Source organism: Gastrolobium bilobum, unplaced genomic scaffold (assembly GCF_033153095.1).
Source record: "Gastrolobium bilobum isolate Gb01-03AN ecotype WA unplaced genomic scaffold, APGP_CSIRO_Gbil_v1 utg2703, whole genome shotgun sequence".
In the NCBI taxonomy this organism is placed as follows: Eukaryota; Viridiplantae; Streptophyta; class Magnoliopsida; order Fabales; family Fabaceae; genus Gastrolobium; species Gastrolobium bilobum.
In genome coordinates, this window is record NW_026898904.1 from 282,299 (window position 1) to 301,167 (window position 18,869).

Here is an 18,869-nt window from a genome sequence, read left to right on the forward strand (position 1 = left end):
CCCTTTCTATTAAGAATTATAGAGTTAGCAAAACGTGTTGAATTTAACAGATTAATTTAGCAATCTCAGTAATAGAATGGTCGTCCTATATTTTAACGTGTCAACCCGTATATTTTAACGTGTCAACCCAACTCAATTCGTCTTGCTATATAAGCAGGTCAAAACAAGGTTGGAGACAGGGCGGGGCAAGCCATTTTCTTCTTCTTTTGTCTTTTTAAAATAAAATATTTGAATGATAGAGATTAGAAATAAAAAATTAGCATTAAGCATGCTTATTTTTCTTAATATTTTTACTTTTAGGCATAAATTGGTATTCCCAACCCACTTATCAATAAGTAAACCCAATTAACCTATTTTGCTAACTCAATCAATGCCTTTGATGTTAGTGTCCCTATCATCATGTTAAAAACAAAACCTAAAATCCATCCATTCATCATCACCTTAAATAGATTGAATGAAGCAAGAAGCCAGTAAGGATTAATGCAATATTGAAGACTCCACAAGTGTATCACAATTTAGTTCGAGAACTTCAAACAGATGTCTCATATAGAGAAGCGCATGCTTTGACCACTCAACGAAATAATTTTTTAAATTGTTGAATTCAGTTTTACCAACATTTATTGAATCACTTTCAGCTTCAAATATGAGTTAATCAAATTAATTTTGCTTGTTTGGACTGAAAAAAAATAGTATTCATAATCATTGCAACGTGCTCCCTGCAGAGCATATACCATTTTGCAATTTCACTAAGCATACAAAGAGTGATGTCTTCAATACATAAACAACATGAATCATACATACAATTTTTTTTTTAAAAAAAGAAACAAAAACAAAATTTGACAACTCAAATAACATGAATCATACATGGGAAGCTTCAGAAAAGTATTAAGATTCTATTATATAATAAACAATTCAGGAAGCTTCTCGTTGCCTTCAGGTTTCATTTATTAAAGAAACTAATTCTTCACGAAATGTTGGAATTTTGTCTGCCTCAACAGCCATGACTAATCCCATTGACCTGTAATTCCTCAGCTGTAACAAGCAGAAACATGAATATATAGCTCAGAATCATTGATGAAAGAGATTGCTATCCACTCACTACAGAATCAAATTTAAGCAAGAAACCATAACTGAAAGAAATTTCAGATCTATTGTGTAGCGGGTACAACAAGAAAACAGGAAGAAGAAGGAGAAGAGAGCAAGAGCAGACTGGGGAAGAACAGGGAAGAACAAGGAGAGAGTTTTTGGAACTTTTCTGATACCCATCACTTCCCACACTCGGGATTTATATATCCCATGAGTTTGTTACAACTGAAAATGCAATGATGACAAAAGCAATTGACAATTAAAAAGGAAATTGGAAATTGCAATAACTCCAAAGGGAACACTTCAACAACATCAACATCAACAACACCTTTATCCCAAATTAATTGGGGTCGGTGGTAGATGAACCCACATAAAAGATATGCCTCAACTCCTATAACATGTACATTCATAGCATGACAGACACAATACTTCAGGAAACATGATTTTTTTCCTTACAAATAACCTCAAATTTTATATGATATACAGTAATAAATTTCTCCAAATTTATTTTCATATTATGTTTGCTTACCAGACAAAAATGAACAACATACGCAAAGAAAATCTAGAGTGTTAAACACAGAGCACAAATGAGATGTCTTAGATGGCTTACATACCACCACAGAAAGTTAAACGACAATTTATTGAATCTAATGTCCTAAATGCCAAGATAATAGAATGAGTTTGCTTATATATCAGGATAAGAGCGTCCTAGGTCTATACCATATGCAGCAGCATAACCTCCATTGCAAACATGGTTAAAAAATCTTGAAATTCTTACTACAAAAAAGGAAAGGTTTGCAATCAAAAGATAGAAACTTAAAGAATGAGAAATCCATAACAACTTGTGAGAGATCACCAAATTGTGGAGAATGAGAAATATATACATCCTAATCCTGATGTTATTATTTTGTGGCAGTGGAGAAGGAAAGAGAAAACCAATCACATCTCGTGGTACTGAAAATAAAATTCTATTTGATATGAAATTTCTTATTGTTTTGGCTGTTAAATCAAGGCAATCACATTTTAGATGATGTCTAATAATCCATTCCCTTAACAACCAAGCTTGTCAAAGGTCCTCAGAACAACCAAAGAAAAACATAGGCAAGAAACAAACTTTAGCTACAACGAGCTATCCAATATCTATGTCAATCTGTAAAAGGACCCGGCACCTCACCCTGAAGAAAACCATTTGCTAACCCACAATGAACAAAAAAAATGGATGGGGAGAAACTTCTGATTAAAATTTTGGTCACTGCATTCCATTTGTATAAACACCACAATCCCACAAAAAGACCACATGGCCAAGATTGTTTATATTTCTGCTACAAATAGAGGTAGCACTATGTTTTTTAAGTAACATTCAGAAATTGACCCAAAACAAGGGACTTTAAGCAAGTTAATAAAAGCATCACAATAATGGTCTATTAAAACTTGCCTCATGAGATGTAAGCTTCTGAGTTTGCAACGGAAAACAGAAGGACCAAGAGCTTAACTGGAAAATATTTTGGAAAATAATCAGTACCAGAGAGAAAATAATTCAAAATGATACCACAAACACATCAATACCTTGTGAAAAATTTCATCCTCAGGTTTTATATACATTATCGCCACATCACTTTCATTGCCGAGTTTTCTTTTCTGTTGTACATTCTTGTGCTATATTTTCACATCCCCATGAAAGAAGTAAAACATCACAAAACAATGAAAGTGGAGAAGACAAATATGAAGTTAACCATAAAAGCTAGAAAGATGAACAAGAGGACAATAAATTGAAGGGAGATACTATAGAAGCATAATACCTTGTAAATTTTGCTAAGTATTATATAATGCTTAAACTGGAAGGAATTCTGGAGGTCCTCTGTTGGCTGTTAAATGTGAAACACAACAATATAAGTTCTAAAAAGAAACTCCAGCAATCAAATAGAAACACATTTTAACACCCTCGCCCATCTGATACTACTAACATCTAACCTCATCTTCTGTGGCCCATGACACTTCATCAAAAAGGGCATCATAAAGATGTGGCAAAAGCTGGGGAGGGAGGTTCACCACGCGCTGTGATACCAGGAGACCTACATTATGGGCTTGTTCCCCCAAAAGTAATTTTAATTGATCAGCAACACCCTTCTCTTGGCACGCTTTAAGGAGGAAAAAGTCCTTGAGTGTCATAATACATCTTTGCTCCTGGCAAAGTATTACTCAAGGTTTTACAAATGTTGAGATGCTAAGCCAGTCATGAACCAAATTTGCACATTGCCAACAGAGAATGAACTGAAGACACTAAAGTGAAAAAATGAATATTGAACTAAGAATGAATTGATTAAGTTTCAATTTTAAAACAAAATTTAATATACAATTCTAATTCCATTCTTAATTATCAAAATACATGCATGATACTATTTTGGTGAGGGGAGCTTCCCATAACAAATTGCAAACTAGTAAAAATTGGATATTGGGGTCTAAGTTATATAACATGACAACTAAACACATTTTCGAAAGGAAAATCATTAAAGGTAGTAAAGGCAGGAACACACCATGCAAGAAAAAGAAAAAGAAGTATATCTTACGTCAAGTGACCAAACGGCAAAGGCAATGATTTTATATACTAGAGTACTAAAAACTATTGGTAATATGTTTTCTCTTTATGTAACATGTTAGTCTTCTGTATTGTTGTAGGTAGTTAGCTACCAAGTTCGTTATTGCCCATGTGCTTTCTGTTATACTGAACATATTCAATTTAGTTTAGTTAGATCTGAAACTTGGAATAAAATAGATTTATGAATGGAATAAAATATGCAGTATTTACAGACAAAAGTATTAGTCTTGGTTTGATCAAGCTGCTGAATATTGGAAACAAGCTATAGCTCTCACTCCCGGTAATTATATTGAAGCACAGAATTGGTTGAAGATCCAGTAAAATAAGTGATGTGGTATGATCAAAATCTAAGCTTTGTGATTCCTGTATAAACAATGTTCACAGTTAACTTTTCTTACTCTTTCTCTCTTTTTCTCGCATTTTCTCTTCAGTTCGTTGAATACATAACTACACTCAGGGTTTCCAAAAAAAAAATTTAATAATTTGAGGCAACCATATCCGGCAAAAGTCATAGATAACACAATACGAGTTATTACCCTATATCTCCATAAATTAAGAGCAGTAACAACAGCAAAAAGTCCTTCATCCTCGTCATCCTCTATCTTGACAACAGTCCCCACGGTGGTCTGTCCCAAAATCAAGTCTACAAAGCCAGTCAAATCCCATTCTTGATCATCGAGGTAAGTTTGCAACAAGGTCTTCACTCCATGAAAATCATCAGGTTTAGGATCAAAAAAGGAAAAATCTGCCTGGACAACTCCCTTAAACCAGCAAAGAGCCCATTTCAATTTAATTTCACTTGTTCAAAGATAAAGTCTTGAATTTCAAAAAAATTAATAATACAAAATGAATCATCAGAAACTATAGCATGAGAAGAGAAGAAATCTCACATTAAACTCCTCATCAGATGACTCGGGCCTTTCTGGTTGCTCTTCCAACGCGCGCTTCATAAATCCATTACCTAGTAAGTGGGTCAGAGATAGGCATGCAAAACATAAACTCACTTGAAACTTAAAAGAAGGCACTTCAAAACATTGATTTACATGATTGATTAAGATTAAAATATTGAAAAAAAAAAAAGTCTTACTAGGAGAGCTAGGGGTGGGTTTTTGAATAAATTCGGAGTCTGGTATTGGAAGCTTGTTCATAGAAAAAGAGGCCATACGAGCAAGAGCACGAGCAAAAGGGGAGAATGTAATAGGCAAAGATTTGAGTCGTTGGCAATGCCTTCTTGGCCTTCGAGGCATTTTCGTACTGCAACTATACAAATTTCATTCAAACTATTATACTAAGAAAAGAAAAAAACACAAACACAAAATAAGATGTTATGCTATGTATTTCAAGTTTCAAGGGTGCATTTAGTTCGAGTAAGATGTAAAATTGTAGTGTAACGGCATAGCACATACCAGAAAGAGCGACGTCGGAAAAGAGAATGAATAGCAACAGAGCTCCACAAACAAGAAGTTATTATAGGGTTGCGTATGGGTTGAATACTCGGGTCGTCGAGTTTAAAATATTCGACCCGTTATCTAAATTAAATTATATCAGATTTATACATGTAACCGCCTAATAACCTTTCTTGTTGTTGAGTTGAACCTTCAAGGCTCAAGCCTTTAAGTAATGGACTTCCAAAACTTTGGACCCAATCCGAGGTCCAATCCAAAACAACTTCTATATGAAAAATCGGTTTCCCTCCTCTTCTTCTTAGACACTGAAGATTTTTACGAAAAATAATGCTATTTCACTTTACATTTACATAATTTTTACTATCACATTATAATACATAGTTATACCAAAATTTTAGGGGGTGTTCGCGATCTGGATTGGATCGGTTTTGAAGCAAAAAATCATCTGATCCAATCCCTTCGGTTTGATCATTTAATCATCCAATCGATTTGGATTTTTTTTTCAAATCTGATCCAATCCAATTTTTTTTGGTTTGGATTGGATCGATTTTCAGTTTTTTGAAAAACCCAAAATCAGACCTTATAAGAATTACTTTTAGAAAAATAAGGAGTATTAGTTGTCATGGATCATTTGTACTGGTAGTAACAGAAATTTTTGGCAATACCGTAACACTAAATCTTCCAAAATCACCTTGAGGATGTGTTTGGTAGAAGTTTTTCTCTCAAATAACTAGGCAACTTAGATTGGGTTTAGGATTTTACCATGTTTGGTAGAAGTGTTTATAAAATTGAACTAGGCAAATGCTTTCCCCAGGCATAGTCAATTGTGTGTAAATCTTTGTTGAGTTCACTGTTCCAGAAAACCAATTAATAAGTGGTATTTCATGTTAGGGATTTGCTTTCATGCTGTCACAGGAGCGATGAATAGTTTTCCTGCAGAAACAAAATTATGGTGGGGCTAATTCAAAAAAAGAAAGAAAAAAAAATAAAAGAAAAAGGGGATTTTCGATGTATGGGCAAGATATGTTTTGATTGTTATGTTACACGACAATCGGATTTCCCTTCGTGTTAACTAGGAAAAGGAAGAAACTAGCGGAAATTTTTTGTCAGAAATGCCCCTCATCTACTGTTGAGACACTTGACTACTCATACTCTTCAACTAAAAGCTATGGTTCAGTAAGAAGTGTACCAAATTTTTTTCAGATTCAAAATTTAATATGCCCATTTTGGTAATTTATATCCATTATCCCATCAATATATTATTTTCAACCAAACATAGACTTTGGAAACTTACATCAATTTTCCCGTTAATATTTCAGTTTATCAAACAACTTTTTTTAACTTTCTTACCAAATTCATTTTCCCAATATATTACTAGTAAAAGGATTTCTCTGGTAAAAAAAAAAAAATTCCTCTACCAAACGCCCCCTAAAAAAATTTTTTGCTGCCTACTCAACAAAATAGCTTGCTAACAATGATGTAAATGCTGTCAAATACCTCCATAATAATTGATAAGGAAGTGAAAACATGTCAGAAAAATGCCTCATCACAGTCTAAAGTTATACTTGATAGTAATGATTATTCAAATACTATTTCTTAAATTAAGAAAGTGAACCAGTATATGTGTTGCCTTCTATTAATTATATTAACTATTATTGTATAACATATAAAAGCAAAAACATATCAAGGACAAAAAAATAATAATATAAGTATAACATAAAAGGATAATTTTTGTACAGATGGGTAGTAATTGATTTCACCGTAAGTTAATAATTGATATCACTAATTGAAAAGTATAACATAAAATTTAATAATAAAATAATAACAAGTTAGTCACTAATTGATTTCACATTGTTAGATGGGTAGTTTCTGATCGAATTATTTGTTTACAGCTCTTAAGGGGTGTTTGGTTCAGGATATCTCAAAAATTTCCTAGCGAAGTGCATGTTGCATTCTCTGTTCTCCGTGTTTGGTAGAATGAAATCATGACTTTTACCCATGAAACATAGTTGTCTATCTAATTACAAATGCATGTAAAAAAGGTGAGAATACACTGTTAACGAATGCTGTTTACAACATGGTATTTCTTGAAAAATCGGAGAAATTGTAAAAGTGGATGAAAATCAAGACAAGAATACCCCTCTTAACCACATGTAACATTCAAAATTTTATAAAAAGGTTACTTTCGTAATTTCTATCCATTTTCCCATCAAATTTTTATTTTCAACCAAACATACAATCAGCATATTTAACCCAATTTTTCTAGTAATATTTTGCAGTACCAAACAACCTTTTTTAAACTTTCCTACCAAACTTACTTTCCTACGTTTTTCCTTGTAATTACATTTTCCTAATAAAAAAAAATTTCTCCTAAACCAAATATTGCCTCCGTGAATGTCAAGTGTGTCATTTTCAAAAGGTTTTGGCAAGAAAAAGGATGCTAAAATATTATGGCACTAGCCAGTAGGTGGTTTACACAATCCTATGAGCAGAACACCAAGTATAATATAGAGGTAAAACTTTCATAGTTATTACTCCAAGAGAACCATATTAATTTTTTTGATAGCAACTGAAGTGAACCATATTAAAGCATATAAATTAACCATAGAGGAAAGTTAAGGGAAATGTATAATATCGTGACTAACTTTTCTTTTTTTACCTTAATTATTGTATAAATCAGATTTGGGATTTGGCTAGTTAGAGAAGAAAAGTTAGGAATTTTTCAGTGGGTAGCTATAGTTACTACAGCACAAGTGAAGGAGGAAATGTGCTTGGAGGAAGTGAAGGAGCGTGAAAACAATATGGCTTCCTCGGAAGGGGGTAACTATCCCAACGATGATATTAACTCTCTAATTAGTGTTATGTTGTGTATGTGACTGAGAGGTAGGGGTATAAATGGGCTGGGCTGCGCTTTGATCTTTTTGACTCAAGCCTACGTCAAAAAAAATTCAGCCTATCTGGCCTACTGGCCTTATTAAAGGCTTTATTTGTAGGTCAAGCCCGGCCCATTTTTTAAAATAAGAAAGCCTAACATGGCCTACAGGCCTTGTAGGCCTCCCACTGTAGATAGTAAGCAAAAAAAAAATTGTATAGAGCAAAGAAAGTTGAATTCATGCATGTACTAGTACTTTTCATAAGAAAAAAATGACAAACAAGAAAGAGTCAACATAATACCCCAGCTCTAGAATGTATATCATAGAGGAATAGAGTCAGACAAATGAAGAAAATAAGAAAAATACAATTACCGAATGCTGAAATAAAGTCTACAAGAGAATGTCATTTATCTAAAAATCTTTAAACCACCATCAAGACAAGGGAAAGAAGAGTATTATTGAAAGATCTTCATCAGTAACATCATAATCCAGCAAGGTACCCATTACTCCATGGTATTAAGCTGCAACAGCATGTAAAATTTGGAGACATTAGACAAGTTTTCCTTTCATAAAATAAAATAGCACAAAAAGTAAGATATATTGATATTTGGTACTCTGCGTCTTTGCCACATAAAATAAATATTATTTTATTATTTTATTTTAATAAATTAAATAGGTCAGCCTACAAGGCTGTAGGCCGGGCTTGACAACTAGTAATATGTTGAAAAAGATACCTTTCCGAAGAGAGAAGAACAACCAAGGTCCTCTTGAGGGTTTCCTTGTGACTCGATGAAGTAGTAGACGGACCTGTGAAAATGACCAGTGATGAATTTTATGTTTTTTTACGTTTATGGCTGTGTTCTTTTTAAGGATTTCGCTAGTGAGAAGACGGACTCGTGTTCTTTTTAGAGAGTTAATTTTTTTTTTTAATATAAGCATTTGACCCGCACCGGTTTACAAAACCCGTGTTCTCTTAATCTGCACAACTATTATATTAAGAAAACAAAATAACACAAACACAAAATAAGATGTTATGCTATGTATTTCAAGTTTCAAGGGTGCATTTAGTTCGAGTAAGATGTAAAATTGTAGTGTAACGGCATAGCACATACCGGAAAGAGCGACGTCGGAACAGAGAATGAATAGCAACAGAACTCCACAAGCAACAAGTTATTTCAGGGTTGCGTATGGGTTGAATACTCGGGTCATCGGGTTTAAAATATTCGACCCGTTATCTAAATTAAATTATATCGGATTTATACATGATGTAACCGCCTAATAACCTTTCTTGTTGTTGAGTTGAACCTTCAAGGCTCAAGCCTTTTAAGTAATGGATTTCCAGAACTTTGGACCCAATCCGAGGTCCAATCCAAAACAACTTCTATATGAAAAATCGGTTTCCCTCCTCCTCTTCTTAGACACTGAAGATTTTTATGAAAAATAATGCTATTTCACTTTACATTTACATAATTTTTACCATCAGATTATAATTAAATTCACTAAAATTTCTACATAGCTATACCAAAATTCTAATGCAAGGTGATGTGCATTTTAAAGATGTGTAAAAAACATTATTCTTATCAATGATCATTCTCACATAATTACTTTTTCAGTGTCCTTATTGGCTAATAAGTTATACATGCATTTGTTTAAGGGTTGTACATTTATCCTGTTATAGGAAAAATTTACAACTCTCCTTCATGCTAATGAAATCATGGGACACACCAAATTTAAAAAAAATAAAATAAAATGAAAAGACGTTTTTTAAATTTTTGTAGGAGGAGATGAGTTTCTCCTATTCCCCTTCGTTTAAAGCAACCGGTAGCTTTAAAACCAATATACAACCTCTATTTCACATATTACTAGTCTTCACTACATGTATCTAGCTAGATATAAAAGCATATCTATATATATTTTAGGCTAACGGGGTTCCTTTTTTAAACAAATAAAAATAAAACAAAATCTTTAAGTAATTTGAACTTGAGTTCATGAATAACTACAATCATTTAGGGTTTCTAAGTGTAATTATATTTCTCTTATAAATTGAGTGCTTGAGTGGGACGAGAGAGAATATAGTTCAACATTGCTTGACGTATTCCCTCATTTCTTTTTTGATTTGCAACTGTTGTAAGTGTGATTGTGCAGTCCGAAAAATGTTAGTAGCAGATCATGAATAATACAGTTCTGGCAAAAGAAATGTTTACTTCCAATTTGTTGTGGAAGAATTGTTCCATTGTTGAACTCAGTTTTCCTCCAGCAGTTTAAGTCGAATTCAATGTGCCATCATATATGCCTTAGTAATTTGATTTTTTTTTATTTGTTTCCTGCATTCTGTTAGCACAAAACCTTTTTACTATTGAATTCCATTAATTATCTGACAATTAAAGGCATGTAACCAATTACGCTTCATCTATGAAAGACAATGACAATTTTTTATGGGGGGTGTTCTCAAACATACATTTGTCAAGTTTGTGAAGCATTGACTAAACAGGAAGAGTTACAATTCCAAAATGAGAATTCTATGTTGAGAACTCCAATTCAAAGCCCTTACCTAAGCTTTATCTGAAAACTTAACTTTCAGAATTTGAAGATTACCACAAAGCAAGGGAGGACAGCTCTAGGATTCAAAACATAAAGTTCTTCAATATCCGTTTTAACAAAAGAATCAAACTCTGAATCAGTCATTCCTTGAATCTCAAGTAGAGGATTATAGACTCGCCCAGCTATTACTCTGCACACTATAACAGACTCTCTCAGGACAGGTTTATGGGAAGAGCCAATGGAATCAATGGCTTTTCCAGTTATAAAAGCGGTAAAAGCCCCAACTGCACCGTGGAGTTCTTTGTTGGTGGAGAAACCATGCCTCAGAATTTGACATACACCACATTGGTCTAAAGTACATAGGCTAGAAGAGCCATTTATACCAAGGGAGCATGCAACAGTTGTACCATGAAACCTTAACAACTCATTTCCATCAACCAAGCATCGAGGGTGCTTATCTTGTTTCCTTTCAACATTAATATTCTTAACCATTTCTCTGCATTCCTCAAAGCAAGCAAATGTTTTTTGCGTGTTCTGAACCTTCATGACACATTCAATTTGTGCTGCCTTGCTTTCAGAACTGACATAGCTACCTTGGCATATTTTTTCGATAATCTGCCATGATGAATCTTCCTTATGAAGTCCTATGACTGCAAAATTGTACATGTTGAAGTTTCATATTAAACCACATTCTCATAAAGTAATTCTTTTCAAAAGAAAGTCCCAAACTTCCACCGTATAAAAAGTACATACTATAATAGGAAATAGTCACTTAGCTTTTGTTTTTTTTCAAGTACAGTGTACTATGGCAGTTTTTAAAACTAATTTAAACAACAACAAAAAAGCATTTGACTTTTTTAATTTAAAAAAAAGAGAGTCAAAAGCCCTGGTTTGAAATGAATTTAAAGCATGCTTTGACTTGATTATTTTTAAGGACATAAAATTATTTTTTTCAAAAGTTCTTTTCGACAAAATTTCTAGTCAAAGTCAAACTTTGACTAATTTTTTTGAAAAAAAAAAAACTAAAAGTTTTGGCGAAACTTTTATTTAAAAGATATTTTGAATACAATAATGAAAACTAAATTAATGTAATTAAAAGATATTCTATTAAAGTTTTGTCATTACTGGAAACTAAATTAACGAGTTGTATTGTATCTCTTATTTTTAATTACTTCACAAAAAAAAAACAAAAAAACACTAAAAAAAATGTTTTGAGTTTTCAATTATTTGAAGACAATAAATATAAATTTGCTTTTAAGTCTCATGCGATAAAAATTATGGCAAACATATATCAATTTTTTAAAAACATTATTTTTATGAACAGTTCCAAACATGAATTTCGTTTATGTTTATTAAAATTAGATGGGTTGCAACTAATTGACCCATTCATCAGACACAAGACTGACCTAAATAAAAAAGGAGGCATGATATCAGGGTTGCATATGCGAAATTCTATTTTCTCTTTGTGCCGATGTAGTTAGAATATTTAGAGTCAATTTGGTAAGGACATGAAAACATGAAGAGTCGTCGGGGACTCTTGACATATAATTGAGATGTATAAGAGATTTTTAATTGGAAAATATAATATTAAATATTTACATCTTATGTTTCTTTGTAAAATTGATGAGTGTTATAAATTTAATTTAATTTTTTTATTAAATTATTGAATATTAAAAATAATATATACTACATAAATTAAAAATATTATTTAATATTAAAATATTTATTAACGTGACAAATTTTGATTTTTTTTTTAATTACATGCTATCATATCATGGTGTATGCCACTTCAACTATAAAAAGTACTGGTCCTTACCTGAATGCCCAGAGATATCGCGTTCTTCAACAGTGTCAAGAGATTTTAATTTCTCACCACGTTCTTGATGACAAGTTAATGTTGGAGGACCATTACAATCTTTCTGCACTAAAACTCTTGGCTTTAAGAAGATATAACATTCATCACAATCAACATAATGTGTTTCCCTTGAAGATATAGCTCGCTTCGTTGATCTCTGATGATGACCTTCTACCCCTTCGCCATCTTCACTGCTGAGAGGATAAGGACAACATACACACATTTTAATCTCACCGCTTGAACTATCAAGGACAATTTCATGGGTAACAGGGTTAAGAATGGCATTGCGTGCTTGGGATTTTGAACTATCAATCTTGCCTTGCTTAATACTTCTATGGTGCCCGCTTGCCATAGGATCATGAACATCCAATGAATGTGGTTTGCAATGAAGTGATTTCTTCAAAGAATGCCAAATCTCTGACATTCTCTTAAAATATGTTTTCTTTGTGACATGAAAGATTCATCCTTCACAAGGCTAAATATACACTGTATCTCTAGGCAACCAAACAATAAAGGAAACCCAATTATTATTTTTGAATTAGGTTAGATTCTTTATTTGCGAAATTGTTTTCTTTATCGGATCATTCACAATTTGGAGGATATTCATGGGAGTAAATTTTGTTAACGAACCTGATATTGCCACATCGAGCTCTCTACTGAGAAATACAAAAAAATTCAAACTCCTTATTTATTTATTACTCAAATCGAAAATATTTCCTTTTTACTTGAACTTATTTCCTATTATTTATTTTAATTGTCCTCTAAAAAAATTATTAATTATTATTATAGAGAGTTAAAGATATAATTATACACCAAACACCCTTGACACACAAATGGTAAGAAGTCTGGGCCATTAATCAAAGGTGCCGAATTCGAGCCCTAAAAATGAATTTTTCTTTTTGTTGGGAAAACTACCCCTTTAATAGGGTAGATATTTTAAGTTTTAAATCTCACATTTTTTGGGCACAAGTTTAAATGTTATATTAAATTAGTGGCTCGAAATGTAGGAATTTTTATTAGCTATTATTATAATAAGATTTCATTGTAATAAAATATTATTTATATTATAAAAGTACGTCTTTTAATATTCTGTAAAGGAAATAATGTCATGGCAAAAGAAATAATTTATTATTTATATTTTACAATTTTATAAATTAGCTAATAATTTTATTAATTATTATCTTCAGACTATAATGCACCGATACTGACACAGGACACGGGACACGACACAACACGCCAACACGTTAATTCTAAAAAATGTCATATTCTGACACGTTAGGACACGTTTTGATATTAGATAATATTTTTAATATATATAATATAATTTATATTTAATGCTTATAACAGCCCATAATAAGTCATATAATCAATCAAATATTCAAATTTTATAAGATAAATATAAACAAAAATAATTTTCCGTACCTTGTTAATTTTTCATGTCAAATATCATAACAGAGAAAAATTAATTTATATTTTTTTTTCATGTTTAGTTAATAAAATAAATTTTAGTTCTAAAAAAAATAACATGTCGGATGCGTGTCGGAGCGTTGACAGCGTGTCGAAAAAGCGTATCGGAACGTATCAGAACGTTAACCACATGTCTTATAATGTTGACCGCGTGTCGGACGCATATCGAAACTTGTCGGTGTTCGACACGTAAATTTTCAAAAATTTAACGTGTCGGTGCTTTGTTGTCTTCAGATATACATATATTTTTAATTTGAATATATTTAATGATATTAAATTAAATAATCTAAAATAAGATAAAATAAAAAAGATAAGAAATTCACTACTTTTTAAGAAATATATTTATATATATATATATATATATATATATATGAGAAAAATATTTCTTCGGCAACTTGAGATAAATTACTCTCTGGCTACCCCAAAATTACGTCATTTTGATTATTTATTTTCTTATATTAATTGATTCACCTTTGAATGATTATAATTCTCTTTTTCTCTCTATTCCTTTATCACCATTGATCCATCTTTATACGGTTATAATTTAGTAGCCAGAGATAAGATTATCTCAAGCAGTTTGAGAAATGATAAGCCCTAACCACGAATATTTTTTCCTTTACACAATTATTAATAAAAAATATAAAAAATAAACCAAACCCATTTGATATATCAACTAGTGTTAAACTCACTTGTGGAGGAACCAAAACTTTAAATTGACATTATTAATTGTGTTACGATCCTAGTTCAAGGTAAGACTTAGAGTCACACATCGAAAACATAAAATTCTGGTGTGAGGTTCGTACGGACTTTGGACTCTCTTATCTCATGAGCTAACTTTTGGGATGGGACTCTCCTAAGGTTCGTTTCAATTGATATCATGGAAACCCATATCGGAAACATAAGGTTCTGGTGTAGGGTTTATATAAACTTTGACTCTCGTATCTTGCGAGCTAGTTTTCTTGGGAGATCTCTCATGTTCGTATCAGATTGTGGTTTATATATTTCGGTTAAACTTGCCATTGAAAAGTATTCATAAGCTTGATCTAACTCTTGTGATCGGTCCATTAAAATTGTAATTAAAATACTCCCTTAGAAAAATGTCAGCTATGCTTATATCTATAGTTTTATGACTCTGATTCCAGTCTATTAATCCATATCAACATGGGTGCCAAGTTATGTTGAATTCGATTTAACTCTAATGATTATTAATTGATATTGTATCCTCAAGTATTGATAACAAATAACAATTAACAAATAATAGAATAAATTGGTTAGAAAGAATGTATTTTTTGTGATCTTTGTAGTTTTTTCATACAATATTGCACACATAAAATTAAATGAAGGTCATATTTCCTAACAATGTTTGCATGATTTTATTTTACATATAACAATTTCCATGATTTTAAACACATCTCTCTTTTTTATTTTAAATTTATCATTGTTTTTTTTTTCATAATATCTGAGATATTGAAGAAAATTAAAAATTGCAACATTATGCATTTGTATGACATGCCAACGTTACTTGCTAGAAATTCTTGTCCTTAGCTTTGAGTTTTGGTGTATTTCTATGTTCAAGGTCACAAAAAGTAATTTTCAAGGTGAGTAAGGTCCCCTTATCTTTTTTCTAACGAGACCCGTTTACTTTCATGCTCCTTTTGTTAAAGAATGCTTGCTAAGCCCTTTTGCCATGACATGCCACAACTTCAATGATGAATGAACATAAAAAATGGAAAGTAAAAAAATAAGAAATGAACACTGCTCGCAAGTACTTTAATACTTATCCAAATATTTAAAAAACATAAGTCTTTCAATTGCTGAATTGAAATTTATTTATAACTAAAGTTGGATTGTTGTTCTGTTTTTACTGGCTTAGGCCATTACACTACCCGTTGCCGCCTCAGTAATCGAAATTTCACTAAGCAGTACATGACTATTCATCACAATGCCACGTCATTCAATCGGTTAATTTTGTTGGTCGTTAGCGTTCATTTACAATACAAGTTCTCTTAGTTAACGAGCAGCTCCATTCCCTTCTCTTTGATCTCTTCATTCCATTCCCTTAATATTGGTACTTTCTTTTTTTCTTTTTCGAAACGTCTTTTGGGTCGACTTCTTTTTGTTTCTTGTTCGTTCACGTTATCAAAGAGAATATGTAAGTGAGTGTGTTTTCTTTAGTAACTCATATGGTTCTTTCTTTCCTTCTTTCTTTCAGTTTCTGGGTCTTTGAAGGCATTTGTGTTACGTAGATTTCAAATTTCATCAAAATGGATATGCATGAAAATGAATTGGGAGAAGCTAATGTCAATAGTATGTTTTCTTGTAAATAATAATAGTATTATTATTGTTGTAATTAATCTGGATAGAAGTTGCTAAATTGAGGTTGAAGCTTCAAATTTTTAACTGCTGTCAGTGGGATGGTTCTGGGGGTGGAGGAGCTATTTGTGTAGAAAATACCTCTTCAGTGTGTTGGAGATATGACCTTATCTTGTAGATAGACATCTTATCATATAAGATATTCAGTTTATTGTAATCTTAGTTGTTAGCTTGTAATCTTAGTTGTTAGCAACATATTCAATTATTCTGAGTTGTTTTAGGATAGTTCTAGTTTGTTAGGTTTGTTAATATTTTGCTGTTTCTTATTGTATTCAATTCAGCCTATTTAAAGGCAACCTATTGGAATATCAAATCAACCAATTGGTACCATATTTTATCATGGTATCCGAGCTTTCCATAACCATACTTCCGCAACACCTACAGAGGGTGAAAGCTTGTCCAAATGGCTCCAGGCAGTAACAGCAACAGTCTCAAGCCTTCCGATCCCGCATCTCCATTCTACTTAGGCGGTTCGGACAACCCTGGTGTCATCTTGACGACTGTCATGCTGAGAGGGGAGGACAATTACGAAAATTGGGCAAAGCTCATGAAAAACGCTCTCAAGGCCAAAAGTAAAACTGATTTTATTGATGGTTCTATCAAGAAACCAGACAAGGAGAACCAAGATGAATGGCGTGCATGGGAGATGTGCAACTCCATGATCAATGGGTGGATTCACCCATTGATGCTAAATTACAACCTTTTATTAAGTGCTTTGATGATGTGAAAGATTTGTGGGAAGACTTGAAGGAGAGGTATGCTGTTTAGAATTTTCCAAAACAGTATCAACTCAGAGCTGCTCTCACAAACACACGACAACAAGTACTATTGGTGAATATTACACCAAGCTCCGCGCGATCTGGGATGAGCTCGAGGGTGGCAAGATTTCCAAATCATGCGCTTGTGGAGATAATTGTGCAGTGACAAAAGAGATAGAAGAAGGCAGAGAACATGAACGCGTGTATCAATTCCTTATGGGATTGGATGAGGCGTCCTTTGGAAACTTACGTTCTCAGATTCTGAATACTACTCCTCTTCTAACTCTTAATAAAGTTTATGCGATTGTTACACAGGAGGAAACACACCGCGCCATTGGTCGCGGCCATGATGATCGCAGCGCTGTCATTGGCTATGCAGCCCGCACCAGTGGCGGACGAGACCCTAACGCATAACGTATGTTTGCGGACCAACCAGTGGCTCGTCCTTCATGTCCTCACTGTGGGAAGACCAACCATGATCCATCTCGTTGCTGGAAAATTATTGGCTTTCCACCTATTCGTGGAGCAACTCGCGGACGGGGAAGGGGACATACTGGCAGACGTGGTTATCATGAACAAGCATATGCCATGCAAACATCTGACGTTCCTCAACCAGCAAACGTGTCGTCCTCACCAACAGCAGCTGCATTCTCGGTTCTTACTCCTAAAGTGGTGCATAAACTCATGACATTGGTAGATAACCCTCAAACAAATCAGACCACTGACAAATTGTCTGGTAAGGCTACTCAATCTCAATGGCTTATTGATAGTGGTGTCTCACAGCATATGACAGGCACATTGGGTTTATTGACTGATGTTAGAAAAATTAAACCTCTAGCAGTGGGGTTACCTAATGGTGCAATTACTCATACAGAACAACAAGGGACAATGGTGTTTAATAACAACTTTATATTGTCAGACGTCTTATTTGTCCCACATTTGCGCTGCAATTTGATCTCAGTTTCTCAATTATTGCAGCAGAGTAACAACAAAGTGATTTTTACTAATGGAAAATGTATTTTGCAGGACCAAGCATTGATGAGGGAGACTGGATTGGGTGATATTCATGCAGGAGTTTATGTGTTTCAACCCAAGCATGCTTCCGTTTCAACCGTAAGGGTTCAGGAGTCTGCAGAGTTGTGGCACAAGCGATTGGGTCATCCATCTTATGAAGTTGTGTCTTTGCTTCCTTTATTTTCCCATGTTTCAGCTAAAATTGCAGCAAATAATACGACATGTGCCATCTATTGTCGTGCTAAGCACACTAGAACTATGTTTCATTCCAGTAGTAATCGAAGTAAACAATGTTTTGATTTAATTCATTGACATACATGGGGACCCTATCGTTCTTCTTCCTATTCAGGTGCACATTACTTTTTAACAATTGTTGATGATTTCAGTCAGTTTGTTTGGGTGTATATGTGGCAAAAGCTGGGGAGGGAGGTTCACCACACGCTGTGATACCAGGAGACCTACATTATGGGCTTGTTCCCCCAAAACTAATTTTAATTGATCAGCAACACCCTTCTCTTGGCATCCTTTAAGGAGGAAAAAGTCCTTGAGTGTCATAATACATCTTTGCTCCTGGCAAAGTATTACTCAAGGTTTTACAAATGTTGAGATGCTAAGCCAGTCATGAACCAAATTTGCTCATTGCCAAACAGAGAATGAACTGAAGACACTAACTAAAGTGAAAAAATGAATATTGAACTAAGAATGAACTGATTAAGTTCAATTTTCAAAACAAAATTTAATATACAAATCTAATTCCATTCTTAATTATCAAAATACATGCATGATACTATTTTGGTGAGGGGAGCTTCCCATAACAAATTGCAAACTAGTAAAAATTGGATATTGGGGTCTAAGTTATATAACATAACAACTAAACACATTTTCGAAAGGAAAATCATG

At 33.1% G+C, this 18,869-nt stretch overlaps 2 protein-coding genes across 2 annotated transcripts; both read right to left on the reverse strand.

Annotated features, from left to right (window-relative positions):
• Nucleotides 1–736: 736 nt before the first annotated feature.
• LOC133285289 (protein BCCIP homolog) lies at nt 737–5,183 on the reverse strand. The gene is made up of 9 exons (XM_061482504.1): nt 5,089–5,183; nt 4,770–4,942; nt 4,573–4,643; nt 4,219–4,443; nt 3,058–3,270; nt 2,886–2,951; nt 2,653–2,742; nt 2,522–2,578; nt 737–1,032 (listed from the first exon to the last, which is right to left on the reverse strand). Exons 2-9 carry the CDS (start codon nt 4,927–4,929, stop codon nt 934–936), a joined length of 981 nt encoding a protein of 326 aa, XP_061338488.1. The 5' UTR covers nt 4,930–4,942; nt 5,089–5,183; the 3' UTR covers nt 737–933.
• A 5,355-nt stretch (nt 5,184–10,538) lies between these two features.
• LOC133285306 (uncharacterized) lies at nt 10,539–12,781 on the reverse strand. The gene is made up of 2 exons (XM_061482524.1): nt 12,319–12,781; nt 10,539–11,152 (listed from the first exon to the last, which is right to left on the reverse strand). The coding sequence occupies exons 1-2, from the start codon at nt 12,779–12,781 to the stop codon at nt 10,539–10,541; spliced, it is 1,077 nt and encodes a 358-aa protein (XP_061338508.1).
• Nucleotides 12,782–18,869: the final 6,088 nt, after the last annotated feature.